Source organism: Parus major, chromosome 1 (assembly GCF_001522545.3).
Source record: "Parus major isolate Abel chromosome 1, Parus_major1.1, whole genome shotgun sequence".
Classification (NCBI taxonomy): domain Eukaryota; kingdom Metazoa; phylum Chordata; class Aves; order Passeriformes; family Paridae; genus Parus; species Parus major.
In genome coordinates, this window is record NC_031768.1 from 85,176,624 (window position 1) to 85,186,997 (window position 10,374).

Consider the following 10,374-nt stretch of genomic DNA (forward strand, 5'->3'; position numbering starts at 1 on the left):
GGTCCTTAGTGAGATTTCAGACTGCTGCTGTCGCATTATCACCACAAAAAGAAGAGAGGCAGTGTTTTGTGAGATAGTATTTTCTCAGGGAAACCTCTTACTGAAGCATGAATAAGAGGTCTCCAACAAGACCTTTTTCTGTGTATATGTCACATTAGCATGCACACAATAAAGACCAGTTAGGGAACTGTAAGGTCCTTGGCTGAGACTATTGACAGTGCCTTTACAGTTGTGTATAGAAGTGCCTATAGATGAAAACCTGAATTAAACTTCCTCTAGTGGATATAGTTCCTCTCCTGAAAAGCTTGAAATAAATTAGAGAGTACTGATAAGGATGGGAATTAACTTGTGAGAGATTCTGAGGAACAGTGTTTTGTCTGAGGCACACTGACAGTTGAAAAGAAACCCCCTTAAGTCAGGTTTTGATGATCTCCAGCAGCCTCTGCCTGCTGTTTTTTATCCAGTTTGATCCAGTTTGATCCATGCTGCTCAAGTCCTTGTAATACTTTTTGTATGAACCATTCTTCCTCTCTCTTTTATAAAATCTTTTATCAAGCAAGGCTTCATCAGGCAGGAGTCAATACCCGTCTTACCTCTGAGTTTGCATTCTCGTGAAGTATTTTAAAATCCAGCCACTTTGGGTAGCATCAGCTTTTCAGAGGTCACAGCAAGAGGGGTTCTTGTGAAGTTCTCCATGGCTTTCAACTATGGAGTTTCATTGTCCATAAGATAGATCTGAAAACTATATGAAGTATCAATTTTTTTAAATAAGGCTAAAATCATCATAAAATTTCACTGTATTAAATTAAGTAACTGATCACTTCTAAATTAGGATACAATTACTACTATTATTATTGTTTTAAAACCAGCATTTTAACCTATAATCATTTTATATTATGAAAACCCAGACCTATACAGATACCCAAACCATTTCAGATACTGTTGATGATATACAATGTTCACATCTCTTGTAATCTTGCATGGGAAAAGATTTCCTAGATATCAGTTATATTAAATCTTAATTCAGAGAGCTCATGACATTGAAAAGGGCAGCAAAGCCTGAAAAGGCATATCTCATGAATGCATCTGACGGAAAATACAGAGAGTCCTTCCTTCTGTCTGCAGGAAGCCCCACACCTTATCATATTGATTTTTATTTTTGCACTTATTTTGCAGACCCGATATTTTTATTGTAGGCAATGAAATTTAGCATCTCCTCCTTCAGAGTACAGTCTAAACATTAACTAAGCTAAATGCCCCAGATGAAAGCTGTCTGAGCTGTTTGGCTTCCACACATTTTATCTCCCAGTCTCTGCATGTTCATGTGGATCCTGCACACATACCTCTCTCTCCCTGACAATTTGGCAATGATTCTTTGGAAGATACTTAGGAGGTGAATGGATCTTGTATAAAAAATGAGTAAGAGGGGAAAAAACAGGTCTTGACTAGACAGGCCAGCTAAAAGTGTCTTCTTTTCCAAGGAGGGGACACAGGGTGGTCCAGAGTGCGGCTAGCACCTCTGGACAACAAAGACTGATTTTTAATTCTGTTTCAGTGGGTTACAGGGCATGTCACAGGATCTGAAATTTAGTTTTCTCAAGCGGAAAAAAAGCTTTTAAAAATGAGATTATGATGGTCCTTGAGTTTCCATGAGCTCTGAAGAAATTTCTCCCAGATGATGGTGAACTGAGGACCTACCACACACGACCTTTCTCTGACATGAAACACCAGCACGAAATCCAGAGCAATTCTTAGCTTTTGACTGCTTGTAGCAAGCACCAAGGCCAATGAGATCTTTAGAAAACCTTCTTCTGCATTCCCAATTGATTTTTTGAGTATCAGAGGAGAAGATGAGATTTGTTTGTCAGTGAACCCCTGGATTTATGCAGGACCATCAGGGTAAGGCAGCTGACGTGTCTTTCAGGGCCTTGCGTGGCAGGCGTGGTGGGGCTGACCATGCCACGGTACTGCCTCTTTGGAGACACGGTGAACACGGCGTCAAGAATGGAGTCCACGGGCCTGCGTGAGTATTTGGGACAGTCAAAGAAAGGGGAAAGTCAAATGACAGAATTCAAAGCAGCCTGAAGGAGAGGGCACCAGTTTTGCCATTGTAGGTCAGCGTTCAGGACCCTGCCTTCCAGCTTCAGACCTCTGACTCGAATCCCATCAACCAAAATCAACATGAATCTTGTCCTACCTTCCACCAGTATGGTTTGGATCTTGATTTCAGTCAGCGCTAAGAACCCTTAATTCAGAGCTGTTCTTGCACAGTAAAATAATGCATTTACCTTTCACAACCAGTACAAAGCAAGGGTTGAAGCACATGTGGGCACTGCTTCCATCATACCCATAGAAAGTCCCACTGAGCCTGGAGACAGCAGGAGCACTGCAGGTAGAACAACATTGTTCCACATTAATAGAAATTCATGTAGATAAACAGGAAAACAGTAGGTTAGTCTCTCAGGAAGTGTGGCTCATAGCTGTGTGATCTTCCTCTACATATTCAAACTGATGTTTTCTTTCTTATTATTACGGAAAAAAAATTAATCAGCTCATACCCCATCCGTCAAAGGGGAAGGCAATGTGATTGACAAAATTGAAATAAAAGCTCAACAAAAAAAAATATTTTGGGGGAAAATGTTTTAGAAATATTTCCTGACTTGTTCACACAACCAGAACAATAACAAATTTCAGTGAGTTCCAGCAGTGGCTGTAAAACAATCTGGGGAAGATGGGAATTCAATAAAGTTCTCCACCTTTGCCCTCTTTGTTCATAGACTAAATGGCAGCTCTAGGTGGAATAAACTACCAAAAATCCAGACATATCTACATGCATAGCCACATTTTCTTTATGTTCCCTTGCAAACTCCATCTCTCTGCTCTTCATCCCAGCTTTCAAATTATGTTGGGTGTCTGGAGCAGGACAGTTGGCTATTTTTCATTTCTTTCTCATTCCCTAGTTATACTGTGGCAATAGATAAAACAGCAACCTAGCTGACAATGTTACTGGAAAACCACTTACCATTTTTATGAAGAGATGGACTTCTACACTGAGTGTGTTTGGTATCCTTCTCCAGGGAGCACCCAGAGTAGATCTCCCCTCCCCCTGTGCTCTTTACAGCCCTGCCTGGAAGAATCCATCAGTCAGCATTAAACTCTACATAGAGGAGCACCACACAGCTACACAGCCACACACCTTGGAGGTGGAATTGGAGCACTCCCTCTTTGGAGCCCTTCTCCTTGTCAGGATGAAGCAGCGGGGAATTGGCAGCATGTGTGCGGTACAATGATCCAGCTGCTTTGCTTTCTGTTCCCAGCTTACAGAATTCATGTCAGCCAAAGTACAGTGGATACACTTCGGAGTCTGAATGAAGGCTATGAAATCATACCCAGGGGAAAAACAGAACTGAGGGTAAGAAGGCCAGGGCTGTGTGAAACACCTTCACAGGGAACTCATCTTGCTTGAGGAATTTCATATTAAGATCTTTTTGACCTTCATGCACCAATCTTCAGCTGAATCCTTCCAAAATTGTCCCTTTCATTTGTTTCAATATATTAGGTGGTTATGGAAGGACTGTGGGATCAAACAATCAGCTGTATGTGCTGGTACTTATATAAGTACTTATATAGTTGTCTATTTAGTCCACCCTTGAAAGAAGCCACTACTTTTCAATGTCCAAACAAGACAGTAGTGAATAATTCAAACATCATTTCTACTCTTACAGTCAATAGACAGAAGTAGGAGCTTTCCTTTCCTTAAATACCTAGAATAAAATGCCTAAATATGGCCTCAGGTCCCTCGACAGTCTTATGTGACAAGTGGAATCATGCAAGTTCATATGTCTGCAAGTGGAGATCTGGGGTAAATATTCCAGCCTTAGTCAATGGAAATAAACCTTTACATAGTGGGAATAAATTGTCCCTTCAGGAAATTATTAACCTGAAGTACTTCTAGGGTCTAGTTTATGTGAAGATGAATGTTGGTTTTCCTCCCCTTTTTCAGTCAAGGGTGATTGACTCTCCTACAGGTGCCTACAGTTCATCAGATGCATCACACCTTGAAAGCTAAATCATCAGTGGTGGGAGAGAAAGTTATTATTCTGATACTCAGTTCCGAATGAGTTGTAAAATCTCTCAATTAATAATGCTGGTACTGCCAAATAAGATGATTAGTGATCCTGTAGTTTCCAATTTCTGTTCAGCTGTGTAGTTTCAATGACCCAAATCAATGAGGGTAATTTGTAAATGACAGTTGGAACAAGGATAATGAATATCCTCTTTCAGGAAAATGAAACTCAAATAATCCCTTAGCTATTCTGAAGGACAGCCCAAGATTTCCAGGCATGGTCTATCTCTGGATATGTATGAAGCCAGAGAAACCTAGTGAGGAAAATTACATATCAAGCAGAGGGCAGTCAAAGAGCTGCTTTTTATTTATATTTTTGATTTCATTTCAGGGTAAAGGAGTAGAAGAAACATATTGGCTGGTTGGGAAAAAAGGCTTCCAGAAGCCCTTACCTAAACCTCCTGAAATAAAGCCAGGGTAAGTGTGACTTCATCACTGTCCAGAACATTCATTAAGAGGTCTCTTTTGGAGCTTACAGGCTGAAAATCTGCCCATCCATGTTATCTGTTTGCAAAGTCTATATTAAGTTCCTTACATGTTCAGGCATAGTACTGGGACTCAGAAGTGATGCAGTTCCTTCAGCACCACTCCTTACTCACAGTTCCCAAGAAATGACATGACATGGAAACTTCTGCTTCTCCCTTGTATTCCCTTGGAGACTGAACACCAGGGAATTCCTCCATGAATCTCCTTCCTGCTCTGTGTGCATACAGGAGACACATGGGAAGGAACACTTTCAGGTCTCTGGCGTCGTCAGTGTATAGGAGACTCAAGATTTTTCTCCCTTTCCATCAAATTCCTGCTGAAAACATCAAACAAAACATTAACCTCATTCAAAGTATTCTTCCCTTTCATTCTAACAGAAGAATAAGAAAGCTTTGTGTTACAAATTTGTGGCACTGTTATGTAATTGAATATTTAATGTTGCCTCCATACAGATGGAGGTGAGCAAAGACTGAGCACTCAAAATTCATTAAGTGGTTTTCTAGCTTTGCAATGCCTGACTTTGCAAACAGAGTACTCCCTGTTCAGCTGTCACCTGCTGTATGCCTGGAAAGGATGTTGTGGTCAGGAAATAAAAACCAGGAGTCAGATTTGTTTGACAAGAACAGCGTGGTCACCCACATTAAAAGCAGTCAGCCTTGACTCCCTTTATGGACAATAAAGAGAAATACTTTGCTAAGGGGTCTGATTCGATTGGCTTTTCCAAGATGCCTGTTTTGTTGAGGTCCTAAAGTACTACCTCAGAGAGTGATGCCTGACAGCAAACAAGGTCTGTTTTAATGTAGCTCTGACTTCTGATCAATATTGCTCAACGTATTGCCTCATTCCCTCTTAGCAAATAAAAAAAAAATCCCCATTTCCCCACATACTTAGGATCAGAGGATCTTGAGGATCCATGTGTAACCTCTGAAGAGTCCACCCATAACACTGCAGAGACAGAGGTGATCTACACTTGTCCCAAGGTGCAGATACTCATTGTTCTTTTGTAGTACCTCTGTCCCCACAGGTCATGCAGTGGTTGAGTGATTTTGGCAGTAATCAGAAGAGAAAAGTAAAGTTACACAAAATCATATTTGTCCTAACAAAGGGACAAAATTGAACTTATACCCCATATAAATCAAATGTCAAGTTACAGAAAGAAGTAACTGGATGTTGAAGCAAAGCAAATATTTGGAGAACTGCCTCATGCATAGGCTGTGCTGTTACCAGATAGGTATCAGACATTATGTCCTGTTTTCCAGCCTTATCTTGATGATTCATATTTTGGCAAAAAATCAAGAGGCTGAAAGTTTTTTTCTCTCTAGCTGGCCAGCATGGTGGTTTCAAGTCACTGCCTTGTATAATTCCACAGGGATTTCCTCATTTACAGGCTTTTGAGCTGAAGAAGGAAATGCTGAATAAATTCCTCTTCTACTCATTTTTTTCACTCTGTCCTGAGGCAACTTATCTTCTCTTGGGCATTTCCTTACCACGAGGTCTATGAGCACTGGTATTTATCTCGTGCTTTATAAGGTGACTTGGGCAGCCCAAACATCTGCAGGTGGCAGTTGTGGTGGCCATGCTGAGAGGTGTTTCCTACTAAGTGAAGGTTAGTACATCATGTTTGGTCTTATGTCCATGCTATGGGACTGCAAACCTCTGGCCCATGGATTTATGGTCAGATCCTATGAATGGAAGTTTTTGAAGTTCCTATTGAAAGGATAAATCCTACATTCTTGGTCTGGTCAAATCTCAGTTTTACCTGGTTTTCATGGCAGCTTTGGGTTAACTTTGCATGACACACACCAGGACAGCTCTACAGCCTCTCTAGACCTTCCCTCGCTTCAAGGCAGACTTCTACACACACACCTGGTGCTGCACAGGAAATAATGGCAGATTGGATAGAGAAAAGGCATAACAAAATAAAGAGACAGCAAAACCAAGCGTGCCAAGCAGTCAAGCAGCAGACTACCTGTAGGATAGACATTCTTTTGAGATTTCAGTAGGATAGGTTTAAAGGAAGGCTGTGAAGTTCCTTTGAGGGTACACCAGCTGACTATCTGGGAGGTTGAACTATCAGACATGGAAAAAGCACAAAGTTGTGAGTATATAAACATGGGATATTTGAAGTTGGCATCCTGTGATGCTTTGGGAAAAGCAGCATCTTTTCAACTCCAGTGGTGCACTCATCTCGTCCAAAAGAGCAGAAAAGATATGAGGTTGTACTAAATTACCAGACACAAGCCTGACCTGGACTAATTTTCAGATGCATTTTGCAAAGCACTGAAAAAAAGTATCTAACACTAGGAAAAATTCAATGGCTAATGAAATTCAGAAAGGAAAAAAAAATCTACCACCATACCAAACCAAACCAAACCAAAAAAAAAAGGCCCAAAACCAGAACAAAATCTAGAGCCAGAATGATTTTCATCTGCCATGCCAAGGAGATGAGTGACATTCTTGTCTTCTGAATTTCCAACTTTTACTGTCCTGGTTCAGAAATTCTTTTCTCTGGTACTGAATACAGTGTTTGAAAGCATCAGAAGTCCTCTATCCCAGCAGGTAGTTTTATTCAGAAACTTTCCCTTTAAATAATTTAAGTTAACTGCAGGAAAAAAATTAATATAATTCAGCAAAGATACATATTGTCAATCCTCTCAAAGGCTTTTAACCATTCACCCAATGCCTACCTAGAGGGTATATGAGAGTTTTTGATTTTTAACATAAACCCAGATCCCTTACCTTGTATGTATTCATGCAGTAAGTCCAGAAGGGTTGATAGGTCCTCTAGCCCATTACCTCTCATGGTGATAAGTGCAACCTGATGTGGGACACCACTGAAAACTGAAGATGCAGCCAGGAATAAGTGAGAATTTTGGGGCCCTCTCACCCTCACATGCATAAGGATCAGCCCTGGAGGAAACACTGAGATCCTTGTTTAAAGATAAATGGGTGAGAAACAGTGAAGGATGCTCCAAGGATCCATCACCCAACCCCAAGTGACAAACACCTTTTTATGAGCCAGGAAAAAGACAGTCATTAGGACAATTATTTTTTTTCTTCTACCCAGTACAAGGTTGTCATTGCTTTGTCTGTGTTGGAGCACCCTGGTTGGATCCATAGAGAGGCTCTAGTATTGCTGTCACTGCTGATGTGTCTTTCTGAGGAGATAAGTAAAGCACTTTCACTTGGGCTCCTATTTGAAGTCTGCCAAATGCACTTTTAAATCAAAAATAAAATAGCTTGTGGACCAAACAGTAGTTAAAATCTCTTGTTGTCCTCTCATAGCTGGAATTATACAACAACATAAAAATATTTCCTAAATAAATTTTATATAACATTTAACAAGAGCTGTTCAGGGAAATCAAAGCCTCCTCTGTCTCATAGGCTTGATCATGCAATGTCAGGACAGATGTGTTTTGCTTCACACCCAATCCCTTCTCTCCAAATTATTTCTGACTGCCTAACACAACAGCAGAATGAAGACAAAGAAGTATTCTGATCATGGCTGTGGCATAATGACAGTGAGAAAGAAGACTTTTTCTCTGAAATCTGATGGAGGATGAGAAAGGGAATGAAAGTTGGTGACTCATCTCCCTTTCAACAAGACTGTTTGACTTGTGATGTGATTGCACCAGCTTTTATATTTAAACAAGCTCTTCCTGAGCAAGCTGAAATTTCTGGGATAATTGAGTGGAATATTACAGAAATTGTGCTAATAGCAAGAAACCCTAACTGCAGTGCTCAGAAAGGAAGCAAAGTCAGAACCTCACAGATTTTCTCCTGCTGGTTTTGCAAGCAAGGTGATGGGAAGAGAGGACCTTGGAAAACTAACAGCTGTCTCCAGAAAGAGGGTTTTTTCCCGAGGCTGGAATGGATATTGCAGAATCAGACCTCTCCAGATACTCAAACATTTGTGAGTTCAGGAGATGTGCAAGTTCTGTTTACACTGGATCTTTCTTTTTGCTCTTGTGCAGTGGCTGAAAGTCAAGTCACTGCCAAACATTTATTTGATACTTGTGTGAGCAGTGTCTGGAGGAGGACCTCAGGCACTCTAATACCGTGCTTGATCACCAAATACCCTGGCCAGGCCTTCACTGTCTGTGGGTCACAACCTGCTGCACTGTTGTGCAGACACAGCAGCAGCCCTCTCCACTCCCCTGTGAGTGAAATCCTGCTGGGTGGACTCAAAAACCAAACACCTGACGCTCACCCAAGTGTGGCTGAATTTTGTTACTGCTTCCTTAAAGGGTCTGGAAACAAAGACTCCTTTTCTCCCTGCAACAGGCAGGATTTAATCTTATTAAAAGTTATTTACCTCCTTCTGTTCTGGTCACCTTGCATGTCTTTTAAGAGTCAGTGCAGAGAAACAGATATTGCTTGGCAGTTCTTCTGTTTTGGGATAAAACTCCTGCTGTGGTCCAGCAGCACCAGATTCCCTCCACTGGCTCAGAATAGAACCCAAGATATTTGGCTTAGATGGAGACATCTCTATTGCAGATAAAAAAATACCAGGGAGCTAAATCTCACCCGAGTTGTAGATTCCCAGAAGTCATTCCTCATTGAACCCATCAGGATTATATCTTCCTGGCTCCCTCTCCTTGCGACCCAGCCCTAAAGGCACCATCACTCATGAGAAAGTTTATAAACAGGGATCAATGTTTCTAAAAAGAAGAAACATGTTCCCAGATTTAGATAAAGCATGGGAGGATAAATTGTCTAGGCATTTCCATTTGTAGAGCAGAACTGGCCAAAGACCTGAAACTTGGCTCTAGCCTTCCTCAGGAAAGGGTGTTAAATTCAGGGTCAACTGGCTTTCTCTTGGGACTGTTAAATAGGATTTCCACCAGGAAATGTGCCCACAGCTTAGCGAGGTGAGAGCTTCTGAAAGCAACATCCCTTGAAGAGAAAAGGCACTGAAGCAGGAACTGAATTAACCAAATGTAAAGTCTTCACAGATGTTTTTTTCTATTCCTCCCTTTAATGAATGGAGGAAAGTATCAGTGGAATAATGGAATCATTCTCCCAGGAGTCATCTTATTTAATAGATTCTGGAAACAGCCTTGATAAAGATATAGTTTGTACTCCTCAATCAACAAAGTCATTCATCTTGTCCTGGCAGAAGTGTCTAAGAGTGCCAAGAGCTCTCTGGACACTTAAAATTTAATTAGTTGACCTCATCCTTTGCAGTAAGTTGAGTGGGACAAGAGAAGAATTAATAAAGCCAGAACAAGGACCCATATTTGTTTTCCTTTCTGTCACCAGAAGACACTTACCTTTCCCTCAGTCTCCATTACAGTCTGTTCTTTATTTCAGATGAAACTGATCTGGTTCTTTCTCTAATGGCCTACCTGTTCACTGCAGGTATAGAGCTCATGGGTTACTCCCGGAAGAAATTGCAGAGTTCAAAAGGAGGAAAGCTGAAAAACTCCTTGGCAAAAGGGCCTAGATCTGAGGTAGTAGCTGTAGGACAGTCCCCATGTAGCTCTGCTGTTTAGTGTCTGCTTGTGTGTTATTTGTCTGCACTTTACTGGTTTTAGTGTCTTTTTTTCCCCCATTCCCTCTATTTTTCTCTTTTCATAATTTTTTTTTTTTTTTTTAATATGTGTTATTATTCTAACATGTCTCATTCAAGAGGTGCTTGGAACAGCAGCAAAGCTATAGCCTTGTTGGGTGATTTCCTAGTGAATTTATAACCTAGTATCCTATTAATTCCTGGGGGACATTGGGTATTATTATGTTTGTCTGCAGTGTATTATCAATCC

General features: G+C 40.9%; 1 protein-coding gene across 1 annotated transcript in view; it reads left to right on the forward strand.

Moving 5' to 3' along the window:
* The window catches only part of GUCY2F (guanylate cyclase 2F, retinal), a 33,784-nt gene extending 23,726 nt beyond the window's left edge, over positions 1-10,058 (forward strand). Inside the window, 4 exon segments of the mRNA XM_033514461.1 lie at positions 1,925-2,023; positions 3,318-3,412; positions 4,458-4,549; positions 9,980-10,058. Of these exon segments, the coding sequence (XP_033370352.1) occupies positions 1,925-2,023; positions 3,318-3,412; positions 4,458-4,549; positions 9,980-10,058 (365 nt within the window).
* Positions 10,059-10,374: the final 316 nt, after the last annotated feature.